Source organism: Cyrtonyx montezumae, unplaced genomic scaffold (assembly GCF_038088225.1).
Source record: "Cyrtonyx montezumae isolate F1298 unplaced genomic scaffold, pur_monq_1.0 scaffold_36, whole genome shotgun sequence".
Classification (NCBI taxonomy): Eukaryota; Metazoa; Chordata; class Aves; order Galliformes; family Odontophoridae; genus Cyrtonyx; species Cyrtonyx montezumae.
In genome coordinates this window covers 8,743,425-8,765,568 of record NW_027072041.1, presented here as the reverse complement: position 1 = coordinate 8,765,568, position 22,144 = coordinate 8,743,425, and the positions used below count along the sequence as shown (strand labels likewise).

The window sequence follows — 22,144 nt, the reverse complement described above, 5'->3', positions numbered from 1 at the left end:
TAGCACTCTAATTATCATTTGTTATAACGTAGGTGTATGTAAAATTATACATATACACACAATCCATACATAATGTGCATGCATGTCTGCACATATATAAATAAAATACAACAGACATAGGCATACATGTATATGCTATGTGTGTGTATGTATATATGCCATACGCAAACACACATATATATTATATATATGATCAGTTCATAGCACAGTCCAGAAAGACTTTTTAAATGAGCCTGATTGTCATAGTTACCCAGTGTACACAATTTAGCAGACAGTGCAAGCATGATGAATATGCACATATACTCACCCTTCACTGTGATTTGAGCATATTTCTTCCTGTTCTATGCTCATTCTGCTAAACTTTCCCACCTTTTCATGAACAAATGCAAAATATGTATAGCTACAGTTTATAGCTTGTCTACTCTGATTACACATTTTATGCGCTATCAAGAACATTAATGATATAGGTCAAGGTTACCATACTGGTGGCTCTGTAGAATGTTTGGTCCTTTAGAAGTTTAACATACTGCTATGTTATTGCACAATGCATTGTAACATTATTCATTTTCTGAAATGACTATAGTAGTCTCACTAGTAAATCAAAAAGAAGATGCCACTAGCTATAATTTCAAAGTTTTGTGGGTTTGGATTTGTTTTGTTTTGCTTTATTGGTGGTGGTTTGTGGTTGCTTTTTTTTTTTTTTTTTTGTATTCATTCTTTCAGTGCTTGCAAAACCCACCTGTTTGCTTTCAGGCTGGAGCCTGCTTTTAAGTAGAAGAAGTATCTCAGATGCCTTTTTCTTAAGCTCATTAAGACCCTAAGACAGCATAGAGCAGGCAGAAACTCAGCATCTCTCCCTCTGTCACCTGCAGCCTTCTCCCACCACACAGTATCAGTGGACAGTTTTCCATGACTGTTATTTTGAAAATCAGCTTCAAATTCCTTTAAAAGATGAAACTCAAATTCTCAAGTGAATGGGTTTCAGTGGATGCTCAGTCTTTATCTAGCTTTCTATGTGAACTTCCAGGACAGTCTAGATAAAATCTTAAGGCCCATTTTGTAAGAATCTTCCTCTGGCTTTTTGTGTGTTTCCAGTTCAGTAGCAATTATGAGATAACATCTTGTTTCTTAAAGAAATACTGAGTATGGCTTTATAGATACACTGTCATGTTTATTTGTAATGCTGCCCTTTCAATGACATTGAGAAGGGTAAAACTCTGTTGTTGTCCAGTGAACTGTTTTATTCTGAAAACGTTCAAAATCTTTATAAGCTAGCTCTAAAAGCTTCAGAAGAAAGAAAACTGAAGTACCTCAATAAATAATATATGCATGCAAATCATATATTAAATGTGTTATGAGAACACTTACAAAAATAAAATGCTTAATTTATTAAATAAAATATCCCCAACACAAAAATGAAGGACTATTTTGATCTGGCTCATATCAATCAGAAATAACAAAATGAGGAAAAGAAAACAAAGATTTTTTTTCTTTTTTTTTCTTTTTTTTCTTTTTTTTTTCTTTTTTTGCAGTAACGCCCCCTCACAGAGGGAGGCAAAAGTATTGAGGAATAGATAAGGTACGTTGTCTTTTGTAAGAATTCATATTAAAAATAATCCTAACTCTAAATTTGAAATCTTCAACTTCCGATTTGAAAAATAACAAATATGCCCATGCACTTGTCATCAACACAGTGGCCATGCAAAAGTACACACACAATGCCCATCCAACCAAAAAAGAAATCATTTAAGAAAGACTAGATGTTGGTAATGACAGCACTAATACCAATACAAACATGGTGCTGAGCTCAAGGTCTTTGCACTCTGAGTAGTGAGCCATAACCTCAGAGTAATTTGTTTTCCCCAGGTATCTCACTTTATCCCCTGCCATGGCTCAAATATAACCAGTGATGTCCATGCTTTAGATTATTCATGTAGTATCAGTCTATTGTATCTGTAACATTGTAAAGGCATTTTAACATAGCTAATGTCTTTGATTATCCCCTTTCAATGAAATATAAGTTACACCATTATGAGTTCACTATGCCTACTAGGGTGTTTTACAAGATGAGAGACAGTTTCTGCACAAAGGGCATTAATTGACAGAGACCATGCACAGTTTTGCTCGCACAGTTTGGAAAAGAAAAAAGAAAAAAGGATTGAGGAAGGAAGGGATGTGCTGCTGGATAAGCAGAGTGTAAGATACACCTGCCCCAGCATCCTTGTCCTGTCTTATCAAAATCCTTAGTGTCATTGTGTGATCCTGAAATTAGTACTGTACATTAGTAAGCCTAGCTTCAGCCGTTATTAAAAAAGACTTGCTGGAGAATATTTCCATACCAGTGGCGTGACAGTATCCTACCAGAAGACGAAGTAAGGGCATGTGTTTACTTATCATGTTGCAACGTAATTGTGTGCAGTGCTGGCAGCATCTTTTTCCCTTTTAACATATACTTGTATCTGGCAATGAAAGGTACAGGCAAAGTACCTTACTGAATCCCCTTACTCCTCAGAAAGACTCTCCAGGGAAAGTGCTAAACCTCCTCTTGCCTTCCATCAAATCATTTCAATGTTTTTAGTGGGGTTTGATGCCATCTGATCCCACAGTTCCTTCAGATAGTGGATCACACAACACTGTCTTGTTTCCATCTGGCTTTTTCTCTGCAAGGAATATTCTTCATGTAGAGAATACCAGTCTTCTTTTTCCACCCACATGCCGAAGCAAAAAAATTGAGGTGAATCCATAGAAACTCTCAGTATCTTTACAGCAGACTTCACAAAGTTCGAGTCAAATATATTTTCCCTTTTTTTCATCCACATCAAAGGCATGAATACAACAAGGCATTGTTAGTTGTGGTGGGCAAACTGGAGTCTGCTGATATAACAGATCAGGTTTTTAAGGCCTTTGTCTATGCAGAGTTACAATAATGCAGAAGCCAAATTGATTAGAAAGACAGGAGAGAAGAAAAAGATGATAGAAACTGAAAGAGGGAGAGAGAGAAGAGATACGTCTCAGTAATGTCTAAGAAGTCAATACTGTGTATACAGATGGAGAAGTGTACATTGCTTGCCCTTTAAAAGCTTCTCCACAACTTTGTCATTAATACTGTCAAAGTTAAGAACACATTTTAATGGAGTTCATCGGCAGTCGAACACATTCATTCACACAGCCCATTAGAAGAAACGCTATGAGACTTTAGCCTAAAATATCCAGGTAGACTGGAGATGCCTTGGCCAAGTTCTGAAGGAGGGAATGGATTTCTTTGATGTTGAGCCTCATGTGAGGCTCCCGTTGCCAACATCCCAGCATCAAGTCATACACTTCCTTGGGGCACGTGCGAGGTCGCTGAAGGACTCGGCCCTGAGTGATACACTCAATCACCTACAAGAAATCAGAAGGAAAGAATCAGCATAGTTGTGATAGCTACATAGGTACATTCATCCATGGAAGAATTAGCTCCTGGTGGCCACATCAGCCTCACTGGTGGCAGCCAACTCTGCAAAGGACTTTATTTTGAGGTAGATGCATGGGGAGAAGGATATGATCCTGAAAAGTAGTGTAAATCTATGTCATCCAAAAGCAGTAACTTCACTAATACTAACTTCTTGCATGTCCCCCTTTTAGCTTTAAGAAACTGATGGTCAGAAAGCAGTCCCATACCTTCTCTTTCCACCCATCTCTCTACTACACTTCATCTTAAACAGAGAATAAGTTTCCACCTTGCTCACACAGAACATCAGCACCCCTTCATCCTTCCTTATACCTTCTGAGTGTTGCTGTGGCTTATTTCTGGAAAGGCATTACTTTTTATTCCCAATGCATTAAGCTACAGATTCCTTAGATCTATTTAATAATGCTTTTGAACAACTTTTGCAGTGAGATGATATTTAGCTGAAATCAGCCAAAGCCAATAGAGGAATTAGCTAAGCTCCTTTTCATTACCTCATGGTCCTTCTCTAAACCAATCATATACAAAGGAGGAAACTACATTCCAACCTAGTTCTGCTTGAACAAATTCCATCACCTTGTGAAGTAAAGGCTGTAAAGGAAGAAATTAAACAACAGAATTTTTGAAAATATCATAAATAATTGATAATAAGGTTTTTGCCTTTACTAAATATTCACTGTTTATTTACTGTATATTTACTGAATTCACTGTTGTCCCTCTTCTATAAAAATAATATAATCAGTTAAAAAGCAAGTCACCCCACTAGCTGTTTGGAAATATGTTTCACAAACCTCATTGTTTGAGAGCTGGTACCACGGCTGTTTGCCATAGGTAAAGATTTCCCATAATACAACTCCCAGGCTCCAGACATCACTTTCAGTGGTGAACTTCCTGTACATGATACTTTCTGGAGGCATCCAGCGAATGGGGAGCATGGTGTGACCCCCAACCTGAGAAAAACAAATGAAAAGGTCAGAAATAACTCCTCCAGAACCAAACAAGGGTGAGTATTAAGATGTTAAGTTGGGCATATTCATGGTTTCTACTTTTTCCTATTGTTTCCATTTGAACTCGAGAGTTGTGATCCAAACTCCTCTCCTCAAATGACAGTCACTGCTGCTGTACGTTTTGCAGCAGAATCTCCAGTATTCTGAAGTACGAACTCATCTTGAAGTACAAACATCTACTTGGTGGTTCCTGATCAAAGAACTATAAATTAATTAATCTATCTTCCTTGCCTGCTTTAAATAAGATGAGATTTATTCTCCATTTTAAGACTCAGGGAACTACAAATAATCCATGCAATGAAATCTGCTCTGATGACTCTCCTACTGAACAGTGATATCAACTGAAATCCACAGTTAACTGACTGCATTACATAGCAGAATAAAAATCTACATGGTTTAATATCTTAATCTTTATTGAAAAATATTATTTTGGTAATTTCCAAAGTTGATCTATACATCTAATATAGATTTACAAAATTTTCGGTCCTTCGGATATATTTTCTTATGATAAACATCTTGTATGACATGGAACCCTGTCCCAAATCAACTTACATTGCATCCCCAAGGGACTTGTTACCAATTGATTGTCTTTCTGATGATCACTTAAAACATTTCTTTGTTTTCTAAAAATGCTATCATAAAATCTCATCACCTAACCTTAATCAGCAAAAACAATCCTTATTTCCAGTTTCTAAAGAATCTGCTGTTCCAGATATTTTCCATTCTGACTAGATCACATCATTAATCTATTCAAGTACTTTTAAAATAGTGCAATGGGCTCAGCTACTGTGATGTAGATATATAAATACTCTGATTACTTTTACACCAAGACAGATATGAATATTTCCACAGAAATAAGAGGAAAATTTTTTCAAGAACATCTACATTTTGATCAATTATCATTTTCCTGTGTGTAAATATATTTAGTTATGAAACCATATTTGCACTTTCAAGGTTTTGTCAATTCCATTCATCATTTCTCCTTGTGGGATTTTTCATATGTTGTTATAAATAATGCTGTCCTTGTTCTTATGTTAAAACAGCATATGGAAAGAAGACCCATCAGGAGTTCAATCAGGGTTCATTTTTTTTCTAAGTCACTCAGAACATCAATTTCCAGCTATTTGTCAGTGATTCAGTGTTAATGCAGTACAAAAAACCACAGCTATGGCTTCTAGAGCTCAGCTCTGTTACGTACGTTGCCGTAAGTCCGTGCTTGCTACTGAATCTGTAAAAACAGAAACTCATACCAAAACTTTCAGACTTTCACACCTAGAGTATTATTAGGCACTTCTCCTTCTATCTGAGAAGTGATGTGAGGGAGGGAGGAGTGTTTTTTTTTTTTTTTCAGATGTCAAATAAAAGGTAGATTCCCAAGTTTAACTTCTGATTATGTTGTAGATTTTCTTCTGACTCACTGCAAGCTGATTTTAGAGCCATTCAAAATAGACCCAACACCTGCAGCTTCCAGCGTTAACTTAAAAACAAACGGATGAGCAGTCCATTTACAGAGAATAGATATATGTTTTTAAATGCTTTTTTCCATCAGACCGATTAGTCCTTGTGATACAGCTTATCACTCTGACTGGCAGAATTCTTGTAAGACCATGATCATCAGTATTTTTTAACACTCTTTGGCCAAGTCACTCAAAGATGTGGGGAGTTTGAAGTGATGCATGAAGAAAGCTTCAGTTTTCCATCTTATCATAAACTAAACTGACATGGTAAAAATCACCACTTTTACTACTGCCTTGAGAGACATTTCATTAGCAAGTCAGAAAAGTTAGTCCCTTTGAAACATGCAGTCACATACACCCGGCCAAAGGGCAAGTGCCATTAAAAGATGATTAGTGATGAGAGGCTTTTGGTCTCATTAAATATTAAAATAGCTCTTAGATCTGCTCATCATATAGCCTCTGCAATTGGTTGTTTTCAGCGATTTCTTTGACTCATTCCTTAAAAATTAATGAAAGCTGTAAACAATAAACTAAGTCTCTCTATTTTTTCTTATTTGTCACATCCTACATTAAGAGATTTTTTAAAGAGCAATTAAAAATACCACTCTCCAGAACTTTCCCATCATTCCTTGCTGCAGAACAGCAATGTACTTGTGTTAGAGCTCTGTGCCTAGTTCCTGGTGTAATTCAGCAATATGATTATCTCTAGAGTGATGATGACAAATGACCACCAAATGATGGTTTTGCAATAAACTATCTGTAACATCACAGACCTACCAATCTCTCTTTGCAGTCCTAGCAAAAGTGACTCATTAGTACTGGCCCTCACCAAGAATTCAGTTTACAGGTAAGCACAAACCACTTTGGTGTTTTCCCACATATTTTTGCCTGGAGTTGTGTCCATTTCTGTCCCTGAAGGCAGAAGACTTAACTGGGCAGAACACTGTTGCAAAGTTATTTCCCAAGCCTCAGAGTCTTTGTGACATAATAATATTTAACTCTTTTGCAGAAGAACCAGTACTAGTATTATATGGGATCTTTTTTTTGCCAGATTTCAGTGCAACAGAGAGCAAACCCATGCAACACTGAGCAACACCTGTGGCAGCCTGAGCATCTTCTATCTCTGGTCCAAGAACATCTTCAACTTTAATTAAGGTTTCAGCTCTGCCACATCAAGAACACATATCAGGGGCTGATCAAAGGCACTATTTCTAAATGCACATTTCTTTTTCTATTAGTGGTCAGTGATTACTGAGCCAACAATTACTTGGTTGTATTTGGTACATGCTCAAAATGAAGCACGTACTTCAGAACCTTCTTGAACTGTTGCCTAGGTCTTGACATCACAGTTTTCAGGCTGCCTGAAACAATTTGCCAGTCAGTTGTGATCTGCTTTTGATACCTGCTGAGTCCAAGCACCCACAGCTGGGTCATAATAGCAGTGAAGAGAGGCAGAATGCCTTTTGTCTCATGTTGCAAAACTCTCAGCACTGTTGAAAGTCACTGTCAGTGAAAGTGTGCATGAGTATACTGACTAAACTTTAAAGGTTCTGAGTACTTAACAGGGATGCTTTCTGCGTATACTTTAATAAGAAACGCAAGTACCCTACAGGATTCATTCCTGATGTGCACACTATAATTGCAGTGCTGCTTGATACATAAACAGCCATATGCTAAGCAGACTTCCACTGGAAACGAACACCACCTTTATATTCAATCTAGCTAAGGTTATGACAGGTTTAAATATATTACAGTTTTAACTTAATATGCTATCACTTTAAAATGTTTGCTGTAGCTATAAAAATGCTGCAGAAATGATAATTTTATGTATACTAAGGGTGTGCTTTCTTGACACTCACCTGAAGGTGGCCACATTTTTTTTTCATTTTCATTTAAAATTCAATGGATCCTTCCTGTGCCATAAGTATTTACTTGCAAACATCAGTTTATGCAAATAAGCCCCTGCTGTAGCCTTCTGTTATGTTTACTAGCAATACCAGGCTGGAATCTAAACCATAAAGCCTACTGAATTAACTTTTGCAATATGCAAACCATCCACAGGGAGGAGACTGCTATGCTACATCAGTGAGCTATGATGTTCTCCAAGGAGAAATTGCCACAGTGTTCAATGTCAACACTTGTCAACACTTTCAGCCCTTTATTTTTATTTTTAATTCTTATTTTTTTGTAAATGAATTTACCACTTTGAAAGATACTGAACAAACAGAACTTGAACATCATTTTTGCCTATTTGCAAACATCAAGCTTCAAGGATCACCATGTCTTAGCCTTGAAGCATGACAGCTAATGCTAGAGTTAGCTGAAGTTTGCTCACTTTCTGGCTTCATATGCTCCATATCTTGCTTTGAAGGCCCTGGGGAATTGTGGGATCTGATGCAGCAGCTTCTGTTTTAGGAAGGAAAGTTGGCCTGTAGTATGTAATCTTGTGGAAGACTATTTTTGTTGCTCAGGTTTGTACATGTTCATCCATCCAATGTAATCATTAATTTTCAAAGTAAAATTCAACAGAAACATTAAGGCACATCAACATTACTACTACAGACATGAGTCCTTATCTGTCTATCATCAAGATCAAGGTAGTCAGCCACTGCAACTTCTGTATGCCATGTGAAATATATCTGTAAATATGCAGCTTCAGTCACCGTTTCAACTGTCACTGCCCAGCCACTGTGGGAACACAAAGCCCTCTTGCCTGACATTTGTAGGCAAATGGATTTGCTCTCTTACCAAGAGTGAGCAAATAAAGCCCTGTGCTCCTGCTGGGAACAGGAAGACATGGGTGAGACTGGGAGAAGCCCATCTTTTTGATGTGGAAGAAACAGACTGCTCCCAAATCCATAGACTGTGTTCTTGGTATGCAGGTAAGACACAAGCTAGGAACTGGGAATGGTGGAAGAAATGTGTAAAGATGGTGTCTCAATCAATTCACAACAGGTTCATCCCTTACTCATTCATACTTGGAAGACAGAGTGGGACAAGTGGATGACCCACGTTTGCAAAGCGTGCCAGCTGCAGCCCAGCCTTCCCATACTAACAGTGGGAGTTGTGGTGCTGAGGTCACTACAGAGGGCTTTAGGATTCCTAAGCTATGCATCATGGTGCTGCAGGGTGACCGAAGATGAAGGTCCTGATGGTGTAATCTCACTTCCTATTAAACAATGGCGGCCATATTTGGAGAGGGTTCGGCTCTCTGTGAGAGCTTCAACCTCCAGCTTTTGCAAGTACTGCATGATATAATCCCGATCCCATTTTTTCAGTTTCCAGATTCAAGTAGTTAATTATTCTGAATTCATGCAGTAAAAATACAGCAACCAATTGCATAAATTTGGAAACCAGACTTCCTTATTTACATTCACTATTTGCAGATTCCCATGATTCCTTCTGTGTGACAATGCAGTAGTCAGATGCTTGTTTGTACGTTCTCTAAAGACCAGTGCTGCTTTTACTTTTTACTAGCTGTCTAATGAAGCTGAATGTCAAACTCATGAATTTCAGCTGTGTTCCTGACCAATAGACTGTTCACTCTGACTGCTGCATGCATCTCTACAGTGTCACTCTGGTTACAAGTGGCGAGCAAGCTTTTGCAAATCAGGATGGTAGTCATGAAAGCAACACCACCCAAACAACACCCAGACTAAGTTAGTCTTAGTTTGTTAAACTGGAACTATGCTGCATCATTTACTTACTCCTAGCAAGTCTTCCTGGAAACTAGGGTTACACAGCATTTCAAGGTAGTTTTCACAATTTTTGTTTTGGTCTGAATTGTTTCCCCATGTCAGGGTGATACAACTGCAATGAAATGTTCTCTGCAAAGATTAGCATGTCTCACTGTTACACTGAAAATCTCTCCTCTCTTCGTGCACATCTGCTCTTTCCTCCTAATAAAATCCTAGAAAATGTTTCTCACAGTGCAAGAAAAAATCAATAACTGTTATTTTCATTTCTTCCATGCAATGGCCTTGCAAAGTCAATGTCTCCTCTTAAGATATCATCAGTCCTGCCATACCCACTTGCAGAAAAGCAATATATTATTTTCACAGTCTCAGTCTGGATAACAAGCCATACCACTCCAGCACACAAGGTTATGAATTATGAAATAACTTATGAAGATTATATGCCAACAGCTGAATACGTTTTCACTTCCACTTTTAACACTGCTTTAGCTCACTTCTGTTCAAGAGCGGCTTATATCTAAAGTTCTTAATTCTACCACTGGTATTGATAAAGAAAATCAAAACAATGTCCAAAATAATATTTACTGCACTGTATGTCCTCTCCAGTTGTGGAACATGAGTTCAATATTGTGTGTCACCTTTGTACCATTGGAGATAAAATTCTTTCCATTAGTCTCTATGAAACCGGAAGTAGCATGGGGAAGATGAAGAGAGAAAAACTGCTTGCAGCCTTGGGTAACACAAGAACCACAAAAAAGAAATGAAATTTGTAGATGTCAGGGTTCATAACAAACAAGCACTCAGTCGTGTAACAAACAGTTGCTTGTGGAATTAATTGCCACAGGATACTGCAAACACCCAAGTCTTAGCTGGGATTAAAAAGTCATTAAGCACAAACATGGAGGATGAACTCTGACAAAGGCTATCTATCATGATGACAACATGTCTTGCCCAGAAAGTGCCTGAGGAGTGGAGTGCTGGAGGCTAAGGAAGTACATGAGGGAAATGTTACTATATGCTTAACCTCTCTTAACCTTTCTCAGGCACCTGTTACACACACAGTCCTGAAGAAGGAGGGCCATTGGAGAAGCTGTTGTTGTGTCCCTATGGAGATAGGCCATACATGAGATTTTTAATCAAATGTCTCACCAGTGCTTGAGGAAGGCTAAAAATAATTGTGCCAAAATGGTGGAATGATGGAAATTAACCAGACGAAAATAAACTGTGAATGACCTGTTGTAACTTATAATTCAGCATCTTCCAAAGTCCTTTTAAAATTCTAAGTTGAAAAGATATACAAACCATGTCTTTCACTATGTTTCACACACCACAGTATCATAATGGGTCAGCCAAACATAATGCATATCAATGTGTAGTAGTTAAATCATTATGGAGAACTTAACCTTCCAAGATAGGAATAAAGAGTGCCCTAGAAGTCATGCAAGAGCAGATGAGGGTGGCATGATTCATATTTCTGTTTAGAAGAAAGGCTTCAAGTAAAAGAGACAGAAAGAAAGTTAACTGTACGGGAATCTGCAGCACTGAGACATAGCAGATTACAGCTCTTCAGTGCCTGAGTATGAAAGGTCTATGAATGCAAAGAAAAAACAAACCAAAACAAAAAAAAAACCATTCCTTTAGGCTATCATTTCTTTTACTTTCAGATAAGAATAATTTCTAGACATAAACAATAAATTATAATTTAAGTGAAAACAAAAGGAGGTATATTGTGGTAAATTAACAGTAGAGGTTACTGGATCAGTGGACATCTGGATTCACTTCTGAAGATGGGAATACAGGACTCTGGAGAAAAAACAGAGAGATAAGACTTGGAAAATTTGGACCATGGAAGCAGACACTATGTTTTTTCTTTTAACTTGCCATATCAAGTTATGCAGCAGCATACTATTACTGATAATTCTGATCTCATGCATGAGTGACAACTCAGAACACTGAGCTCATAGGAAGTCCTGTGTTTTGCTTTAAAATTGTGATTGCTGTAACACTTGTACCCTATTACTATTCCCATTTGAGCACCCTAATCGGACCTCTGGATGAAGAGAGATATTAGGTACCAGCAGACAATCAGCTGAAACAGCATGTGTTAAAATCCCCACAGGCTCTGAGGTGATCATATAATGTGTCCAAATCAACAGTAAAACAATTTTTAATGCAATATTAATGAACAACAACTACTATCTTCCTGATTTTCAAAGCAAATAGTTAAAAATATAGAATTTCACTTTTTCAGTTAACTCCATGCAGTCTGGGATAACAAAGCCAAAGGCATCTTAAAACCGATCTTAATTTGCACTGGAAAATGTCTCTATGAGTCTCTACTGTAGCCATAATCCTAACTTCTGTTTGCTTTTATAAAAAGGGAGTTTGTGATGTGAAGATGTGAAATGCTAACTATCAGTGTCAATGTATGGTCAACATCAACAAGCAGCAGGTACACTAGTACAGACATTGAAAGTCAGTTTATGCTCACTAGGAAATCTCTACACCTGAAATAGTCTGAAAACTGTTTCTCATGATCGTAACTCTTTTTCTTCTTGTTTTTTTTTTTTTCTATTTTACTGTAGGCTAATGTAAGCATGTATGGCTCTATTGGTCATGTCAAATTACATCATGAGAGATGAGGGGAGAAACAGAACTTGGTTTGTATCTTTACCTCTCCCTTGTGAGTCACAAAAGTATTTTTGTAATGTACACTGCATGGGAACACCATCATTCTTAGTTGAAATGTCTGAGACTGTCAAGTTTTTTCAGTGTTGATGACACCATTTTATTTCTCTGGATGGCTAATTTATCATGTGGCCTACAAACACCAATGTTAGAAAACTGTCACAGTATGTAAGGCAATAAAATGGGCAGAATCTTTAGAGTCACAAAGCCTAAAAATATGGATGTTTCCACTGAGTTCCCACATCTTTCCCACAGAATAAAGAAGTTGTTTTGAACCATCAGTACAAAAGGGAAGCCAGTCATTTCATGTCAGCTATTTTGACTTGTACATAGGCTATGTGTATAATGCAAGACAAGTTAGATAAAATCTGCCGAGAACTGATGACATGAAGAGAGTTCAGAGATGCACTACAGTAGGAAGTATGAAGAAGGCAGATCACAGCTTCATGAATTCAAAGGAAGAAAAAAACCCAACCTTAATATTTCAGAGAATTAGAAAATTAGGCCCCTCATGCTTCTGAAGAATGGCTCAGAGACGTCAACCAGTGATATTGCTGCAATTTTACGCAAAAGCAGTGAGTAATTTTTTTGAAACCTCTATCATCAGAGTCACAGGTCAAGTGTATGACTTTTTATATAGATCATAGCTATAGCATTCCCAGTCCTAGTCCCATAGCTATAGCATTCACCCAGATTCAAAGTCACTGAAATATTCAAACTAAGCCAAAGGTGAAATCAATCAATCAATGAATACTTTCCTTAAAATACGAATGTCTCAAATTGCTAAGATAAAACACTTCTGTTTGTTTGTATTTTTCTGAGATTGCCTATGTCCCAGTATTTTGATCAGTGAAGGAATAATTTGGGCAAGTGCTCCTATTCCAAACAATTTGAAAATATGGTACTATAAGTCACATTTAAACAAGGCAGGCACTGGATCTATTCTTGTACAATGTCTAGGTCAGTTAAATCCAGATCCGTGCATTAAGCTCCTTCACACCTTTGTAATACAAGTATTATAAAATAATGAACTCTTTTTAAGGCAATGTGTTAGAAGTTACTTTAACTTGGTAATATGATAGTGAGTTACTGTAGCCCTACTATTATTTATAAATATTAGGTATTTCAAAATATTTTGCATGTGTTTCACAGGAAAACTTATGAAATATTATCATGTAAAAACAGCATTTCCTTTTAAAGTCATGCTATTTTCATAACTTTATTTGGAAAGGTTGACCATGAGCCAGCAGTGTGTCCTCATGGCCAAGAGGGCCAATGGCATTCTGGGATGCATTAAGAAGAGCGTGGCCAGCAGGTCAAGGGAGATGATCCTTCCCCTCTACTCTGCCCTGGTGAGGCCTCATCTGGAGTACTGTGTCCAGTTCTGGGCTCCCCAGTATAAAAAAGACAGGGATCTCTTGGAAAGAGTCCAGCACAGGGCCACAAAGTTGGTGAAGGGCCTGGAGGATCTCCCCTATGAAGAAAGGCTAAGTGAACTGGGTCTCTTTAGCCTTGAGAAAAGAAGACTGAGAGGGGACCTGAGCCAGGTTTATAAATATCTGAGGTGTGGGGGACAAAGTGGCGAGGCCAGACTCTTTTCAGCAGTGTGTGGAGACAGGACAAGGGGGAATGGCCACAAACTGCAGCACAGGAGGTTCCGCACAAATGTGCACAAGAACTTCTTTACGGTGAGGGTGACGGAGCACTGGCACAGCTGCACAGGGGGGTTGTGAAGTCTCCTTCTCAGGAGATATTCAAGACCTGCCTGGATGCCTACCTGTGTGACCTGGTGTAGGGAACTGCTTTGGCAGGGGGGTTGGACTCGATCTCTTGAGGTCCCTTCCAACCCCTATGATTCTGTGATTCTGTGATATGTTTAGGGTGATCCATACAGAGTGTTATCAAGTGTACTCAATTATGTTCTTACTATAATGTTATGTGCTTCATGCCTCCATGTATAGTTTTCCTTGTTTTCTTGCCAGACAAATCTATTATTCTTTCTTTACATCTAAGTGTCACCTTGACACATCCCTCAATCCTGGCTTCTATGTTTATTTCCAGTGTAATCTTCAGTGGATCTTGTATCCATGAAGATATTTTAATTTTTTGCTACACCATAATCTACAAAAGGGAGCAATTCTGGGGTTCCCATTAACCTTGCTCCTGTACCTAGAGTGCATCTATTCTATTCTATTCTATTCTATTCTATTCTATTCTATTCTATTCTATTCTATTCTATTCTATTCTATTCTATTCTATTCTATTCTATTATTTCATTTCATTTCATTTCATTTCATTTCATTTCATTTCATTTCATTTCATTTCATTTCATTTCATTTCATTTCATAGGAGTTTTCCTTCGAGAAACATGAATCATTGACCAAACCAGAAGGCTTTCATTAAAAAAATGGAGATGCACCACTACATTCTCTCCTGATAGGATGTTCCTCCCATCATAACAATTCTGAGTTTGGAATCCCAAGCATTTTGCAAGACCCATTCTGTATGCATGCTCCAGCCTCTGAAACAAGTGTTATTATCCAAGTCTCACATTCATAGTACTGGTAACATAACAGTACCTTGCTGGCACTACAACTGTATACAAATATTGACATTTTAAATGAATATCCTCAAAGTTACTGAATTGTGGATTTGATTATATAAGTTATGTAGGTTAATTTTTTATACAGCATAATAGTAAATGCGCTGTATTTGCTAAAGGTACTTAACTCTTATTGAGACCTTATCATCATGAGCAACATAATATCTTTGACAGAAAGTTAGAGATGGATTCCATCTTCTGTATGCATAGTTGAGCTAGGGAAATAGTCAACTGGGAGTTAACCATTTAAAACCATGTTTTATCAGACAAGAATTACGTCTGACAATTCCTAAATGAAATTCAATCCAGTTTCTTACTCTTTAATGTCAGACAGCTTCCCAACATGTCCTCCCTTCGGCAGTTGACACAAAAAAAGCAGAAAGTATTTATCTTCTTCAAGACTCTCTTGTCTCTAAAGAAAGCAAGGAAGACTTTTCCCTGTTGAATAAATCTAAGATAATAAGCACTTGCCCAAATGAGGTCACCTTACTCTAAACAGGCTTCTTTATGCTCAGTAGCATCACTTTAACTAAGAGGCCTCTAGTAAATAAATAAATAAATAACTCAACAGCCTTGCCCTGGAGAGCAAGGAAAAGGAAACAAGAGTAGCAACAGAAAAGAGGATATTTGGATAAGAGGAGAACAGAAGATGAACAGGAGTTTGGGAAGAAAAAAAAACAAAATGGTCATAATGGAAGACCAGGCATGTGAGAATGACCTACTCCATTACATTACAGTCTATCTATTGCAATGGTTTACCATAACAAGCAATCACTCAAGCAATTAGCAGCAAGCATTGTCTCTGATGTAACCTTCTTACTGTGCTCAGTTCGTTTACAGACAGTCAGAAGATTGAAAAATACTCTTTCAGATCTAGGCTTACTTATGCCTTTCAATTTAGCATTACTACTCCAACTGTCACTAATCAGTAACATTAACAACCTCCTGCACAAGGTGACTTACAGTCAAAACAGTGCCAAGTCACAAGATGCCTCAACCTTTTTCCGCTTCAGTGAAAGGAATGCAATATTCAGAATGAACACTGCTGAAAAGAATGCAACATTCAAAATAAACACACACACCATTTCACCTCTCCAGCATGTAGGACATAAAGAATGCATTGTCATCGGTAATTTATTTTTCCTCTAGGACAGAGAGGTGGGGAACAAAAGAGAGTAAAGTAGAATTGGTACCTTCTCTATGATAACACAGTGGGCTTTCCTCTGCCCTGCAGAATCTCACAGGCTCCTACTGGCAGGAGACAAGCCCAACTTCCATGGTGTCCTGAGGACTTTCTAGGTTGTGAGTGACTGTCAGAAAGTCCTCATGGAATTGTGCTTTTCAGGTGTCACTGCCATAAACAGGGCTTTTTCCTGATTCAGATAGCACTGCCCCCCATAGTAAGCCTCTGGGGTTTCCCCAGGTGAAATTCAGAGGTCTGGGAAAAGGATAACAAAGATCTGTCTGATTTTACATTTCTAGGACACATGGGATTATATCTGCCACCACAGGGAGTTGCTTCCAACAAAACAGTTACTGTATTTGCATTCTGTCTTGAAGTAAAATTCATTCTTCATCTGTATCTGAAATTTTGCCTCCAAAGTCTAACTCTGGGCCAGTGGTCTTTAATTATTACTATCCATGAAACTGTTCTTATTTTAAGTTGAAATATGCAAACAGAAATGTCTGTATCTACTAGTATCTTTATTATTTCTATCCAGGATTAACATTCTGTGATAATGTTCCATCACTGTTGACGAAACCATTTCTTTGTGGCCATGGAAGTCACTCACAATGCTCTCAAAGGGCAAGAGAAGAAATACACACTTGCTGCACTGGGATATGTACCAGTCTCTGTGAGGTATTTGTCAAAAATCATCTCCAGAGCACTTCATTTTAGCATGTTAAAATCAAAGATAGACCTTCTTATCGCTAGTATTGCCAAGACTGCTAATATTTTAAAAATTAAAAATTTAATATTTGATGTTAATCTTAGTGCTACAAAATGCAATCATTGTTAATTTTGAGAAGAGTAGCTACTATGTATACAGCAAAAGAGAAAAATGCACGTAGATGAAATATAGAGCTATATCTCTGAGCATGAGCTCAGATGTAGAATTCAAACTTTTTCTACTATTCCAAAGGGAAAAAAATATTTTTATATTGTGCAATGATATCCAGAAGTAATCCATGTGGAAATGAGCCCTAGACCTTTTTATTCAAACACTGCAATACTGTCTGTCAGTACAGAATGGAAAAGGACCTGTTCATGCACGTCCAGAGGAGAGCCACAAAAGTGATCCACAGGTTGGAACACTTCTCCTGTGAGGACAGGCTGAGAGACCTGGGTCTGTTCAGCCTTGAGAAAAGAAGACTCAGAGGGGATCTGATCCACGTCTATAAATATCTAAGGAGCGCGAGGCAAAGGGACAAGCCCAGGCTCTTCTCTGCAGCATGTGGAGATAGGAAGAGGGGAAATGAACTGAAGTATAGGAAGTCCGCATGAATATGCATGAGAACTTCTTCATAATGACAGAGCACTGGCACAGCTACCCAGAGAGGTGGTGGAGTCTCCTTCTCTGGAGACGTTCCAGACCCGCCTGGACACCTACCTGTGCAACCTGGGCTAGGGAGCTGCTTTGGCAGGGGGGTTGGACTAGATGATCTCCAGAGGTCCCTTCCAACCTCTACAATTCTGTGATTCTCTGACAATCACCTCCCTTGCCCTGCTGTTCACACTTCTTTTGATACAGTCAAGAATACAATTAATATATTCCAATTCAGAAGTATCATAAAAAGAGTGAGAGGATGGAATAAACATACCACATCTCAACAGGGCAGCCCCTTAAAATAAGGTGGTCCTGTTCTTTGTGAGAACTTATGATGTACTGAAAAGCCTTCCATCAGGTACTGAGCATTTTCACAAAATTGAACTGTTTTGAGGGAGAAAAACTGAAGTGAAAAATTTTACTCTTTTCCAGGAAAACAAATCAGCCAGATGCTCCCAAAAGATTCCAGTTTTAATGGAAATTTAAAACAAAACTCAAGACAATTAAAAATAAAACGTGACTGACATTCAACATATTCTACACCAATTTTTTTTATACTGTGCATCTATGAAATTGGCTCTGAAGTGAAGATCTACAAAGGTCTGCTAGGAAAAAATCAGCAGTGCCCACAGCCAGAGGCCCCAAGAGGTAGAAGAAATCATTATGATTTTGAAGGGCAGCTTGCTGCAAACAGTGGCACCTCCTTGAGTATGAGGCAGCCCATCCAAGGAACTTCCATTGTATTTCAAGTTCTGGCCACTGTGGCACGATAAGTGGCTGGAAAGGGCATAAAAAACAGCTTGTATGTCCCAGTGCTACTCTTGAAGCAGCCTGTATGTCCCAGTAGTACTTTCTATGATCACCTCCAGGAATAATGCAGGAATATGCAAATTCTGGAGGAATTTTCTACTGCCTAAAACTGTTCCATCTATACCTAAATTACTGAAGATCTGTGCTGAGAGAAGCCCGAGATTCACAGGAAAACAAACCAACAAACTTTACTTAAAACAGAATAAATAAAGAATGATTTAAAACAATTGGATACCAGCAGTAAAACACCAAGAGAGCAAATATATATTGGTAAGAGAATGGATGATCTGACACACAGTGCAAAAATAAGCAACAACAAAATGAGTAATTAATACATTAATCCTTCTGAAATTTACCTGGAGAGTGACATGCTGGGAAAGAATGATCAGCACTTAATTAAAAAATCAAAATCTGAAGTAGCACCTTTATCTCACTAAGATAGCTAGATTGTGTTTCTTTTAGAAATTAAGTATGTGAGCATGCATACATCACAACAGAATTAATCTATCTAAAATTCTTCTGCTGTCACATTGCATTGTTTATTCAGAAACATTACAAAACATTTACAGATCCCGTACAGCTGCAAAAAAATAAATGCAGCTCTGACTGATGGGTTGTCAACCCAGGACAAAATACTGTACCCATTTAGGACAGAAATTTAAAACAACAAACACACAAATTAAAATATATATGTATAAAATAATAAAAGAAAACCAAACAGATTTGGCCAAGAAATTAATAAAAACACCATTCCAATAGAAACTTGTTGCTCCACAGGAGGGGAGGGCATGTCTCTCGGTTTTGCAACTGGAGTCTACTAGAGCCCTGTCTTCTGTTGCTGAGGTCTTTTCTAAAAGACATGCTCTGCCATGTGCTGCAAGCTAACTGGCAGCAGAAAAAAAATCTCTCTTCATCTGATTTAATTTCCCCTCTTCCCTCCCTCTCTTGTTTTCCACTTGAACATTACCATGATATCTGACTCATTATCAGATGCAAAAAAAAAAAAATGAGAAGGTCTTCCAAATTTTTGTCACTGCTCATGGACAACATAAAATCAGGGACTTCCCAATTTCTGCAGTGTTCAGCTTCCAGGGTGTGAGAACTCATCTGTAAGAGCATTTGTACCATGCCCATTGTGGTACCCTCCCTTGGCAGTCATGACGCCACCCAAGCAAGGGGCAGTTGCCCTTCAGCTCCTCCCAGCTGCAGCCAAATGCCTGCCACTCCATCTTCCCAAAGTCTGCAGGGCAGCCAGCACACCCCTACCACTGCTTGTCTTTGCAAGTGCTGCCTGCCAGGGCAGCCCTGGCCTTGCATACTAATTGGTGCATTTAATGACTTTCTCTTGCTTTCCCTCCTGTCTGCTTCTGAGCTGCTGGCTGGGAACAGAAGAGCCTAGCTGCCATGGAAACCGAGCATCCAAACGCCAAGAACCTCCCTACCAACGTTTTGAGAAAATTCCAGTGGTGAAGCTCAGAAATCGGATGCTTGAGGGGGTATAAAGGCATAGGAGTGGGAAGGAGTGATGCTGACTTTGGTGGGAGTAAAACTCCCACCTGCAAAAGGAGTATATAAAAGGAGTTCTGCAAATGGAATATGTAAAATGAATGTACAGTGGGCATAAGAAGGCAAATGTTTAGGGCAACAGAGTAATCTTCTATCACAAATATTTTTCTTCAGAATGTTTCAAATCCACTTACAGTCTGGATCAAATACCTCAAATACATATGCACACAGGCCACGTCATCAAAAGGGTTTTGAAAAATTGTATGAATGACTTTCTCATTTGAAAGACTGTTTGTAGCCAGCAAAGTGCTGATCGTGGTGAGCAAAAACTTAAGGAAGTCCCAGGCCTTCCAAAGCACAAGCTGGCAGAGGACGAATCTGTCTAGGCAATAGGGCTGTGATCCAATGTGGAGCCTTACAGTCTTGACTTTTGCAGGCCAGCAGCAGAACTGCAGATGCTCAGGAGTGCAGCCTTTGTGGTACTTTGTGTACACTGATGCTTTTTTCAGGGCAGGCATTTATGCTGTCAGAAAGAACTAATGTTTGTGCAAATCTTTGTTAAGTATATCCCTAGATATAGCAAATAAGTACTTTTATCTCAGACAGGATGACCATCATTGAAACTGCTGAAGTGATGAAGTAGCGGAACTCTGAATCACAGTGTGACACTAAACTTGTATTTGAAGGTAAGAGCGTCTTGAAAAAACATGTAGACAATTAGCATTTTTAGCTAGCCTGAGGGCAGGAAGATAAACCTATCTTTAGCTACCAGTTGCAGATCAGAGTAGCAGTCAAGTGATAAGAGTAGGTATAAAAAAGTGTCTTGAACAGCCTGGGGTGTACTAGCTTTGTGGGAGACTCCTAGTATCCATAGGCAAGTGGGATGAAATTCCACATGTTGATTTGTTCCTTATGTTATGAAATGATTAATATACTAGATGGAAATATAAATAGAATGAAACAAGTTGGAGGCTCTAATGGTATTATCTGGGAATGAGAAGAACAAAAATATAAAAAGATGTTCTGCTGGTAGTATTGGGAAAAGGTGCATTAGGCAAAATTATGATGATGTGGCTGGTTGCCCAGATGGGAGAACTGATAGAGACGTGCCAAGTGTTACTGGGGAGAAAGTAAGAGAAAGTCAAGCCATGGGGTCAGAAGGATTTAATCCTGTCTTGGAACAGACTGAGATAAGATGAGATAAGGCTTACTGGATTGCCTGTATGGGTGTTTACCTCTGATTTGATAAACTGGAAAGATTCCACTGTAACATACAGGGCAAATACAAAGAGGGTTCATAGAATCCTTTGAATAGTTATTTTTAATTGTAACACCATTGGAAAGATACACCGGTTTTGCTGAATATATTGCACCATGAGGAAAAACGGTTGGTTTCAGAGAAAGTTAATTAGGGAAACAGAAAGATAAATGCAAGGAAAGATTCAGAATGGTTTATGGCTATGTCATGGTTTTATGATTTTTCTTATTGGCAATACACATCATAATGTAATATAGAGCACTGAGAGTTAAAGAGTTAAGGCTCCAGTTCTATGGACTGCTGATTTTTCAAGTACCTGGTTCTCAGAAGACAAGAACTACAAATCCAAGACGACTTTTCATTGTTTTCTGTTCAGAACGGAAGATAAAACTTTTACATGTCACGAGATGTTCCCTTTTTTCCCTTTCTCCTCATCTCGGCAGTGTGTGCTCCCTAGCTGTCTAGCCTTCAGCATTAGAAAAACACCTCCAGTTATTGGACATACTCTCTCTCATTTTATTTGCTTTGTTAGCTTCAATTCCAATTATATTGTATTATATCGCGTTATCTTGCATTCTGATATCACATTTCATAAATTAGCTTTCCTTATCAGATTGTTGCTGCTGTTTCGTTTTTAGGAGCATCTCCTTAACTCTTCCCCTTTTCCGCTTTTTCCTTTTCCTGGCACAGATCAGTAGGTCCCCCTGCCCTTTTAGTCATGGAACTGGGCCAAACTGGCCCATAAACCATTGACAGCCTGGAAGTGAACCTAAATGGGATTCAAACACTGATAGGGAACAGCTAATGATTAACCAGGATCCACAGTTAACATTACACAAGATACAACACTGGGCACTCAGATCAATGAACATTTTCCAATTATACCAGGTGACATAGAGCCCAAAGACTCATCTACTTTTTATGAGAAGTTATGTGAGACAGTTACAAAATGGACTGATACAGAACCAAAATGGAAATAGTATAAAACTGTGTCTAATATGTTGTTCATTGGACAAATGGCCCCTGATATTCAAAAGAAATTGCAGAAAATTAATGGAGTTTCAGGGATGTGTATTTCACAGCTGACTGAGGTAGTTTTATAAGGTATATAATAATAACAAGGA

The 22,144-nt window shown here is 38.3% G+C and overlaps 1 protein-coding gene across 2 annotated transcripts in view; it reads right to left on the bottom strand.

Moving 5' to 3' along the window:
* Positions 1-2,796: 2,796 nt before the first annotated feature.
* Positions 2,797-22,144, bottom strand: part of NTRK2 (neurotrophic receptor tyrosine kinase 2) — a 203,253-nt gene continuing 183,905 nt past the window's right edge. For both annotated transcript variants that reach the window (XM_065745542.1, XM_065745535.1), the window contains 2 exons: positions 4,240-4,398; positions 2,797-3,381 (listed from right to left, as the gene is read on the bottom strand). In XM_065745542.1, coding sequence (XP_065601614.1) covers positions 3,196-3,381; positions 4,240-4,398 — 345 coding nt within the window. In that variant the 3' untranslated portion in view covers positions 2,797-3,195. The remainder of the gene's footprint in view (positions 3,382-4,239; positions 4,399-22,144) is intronic.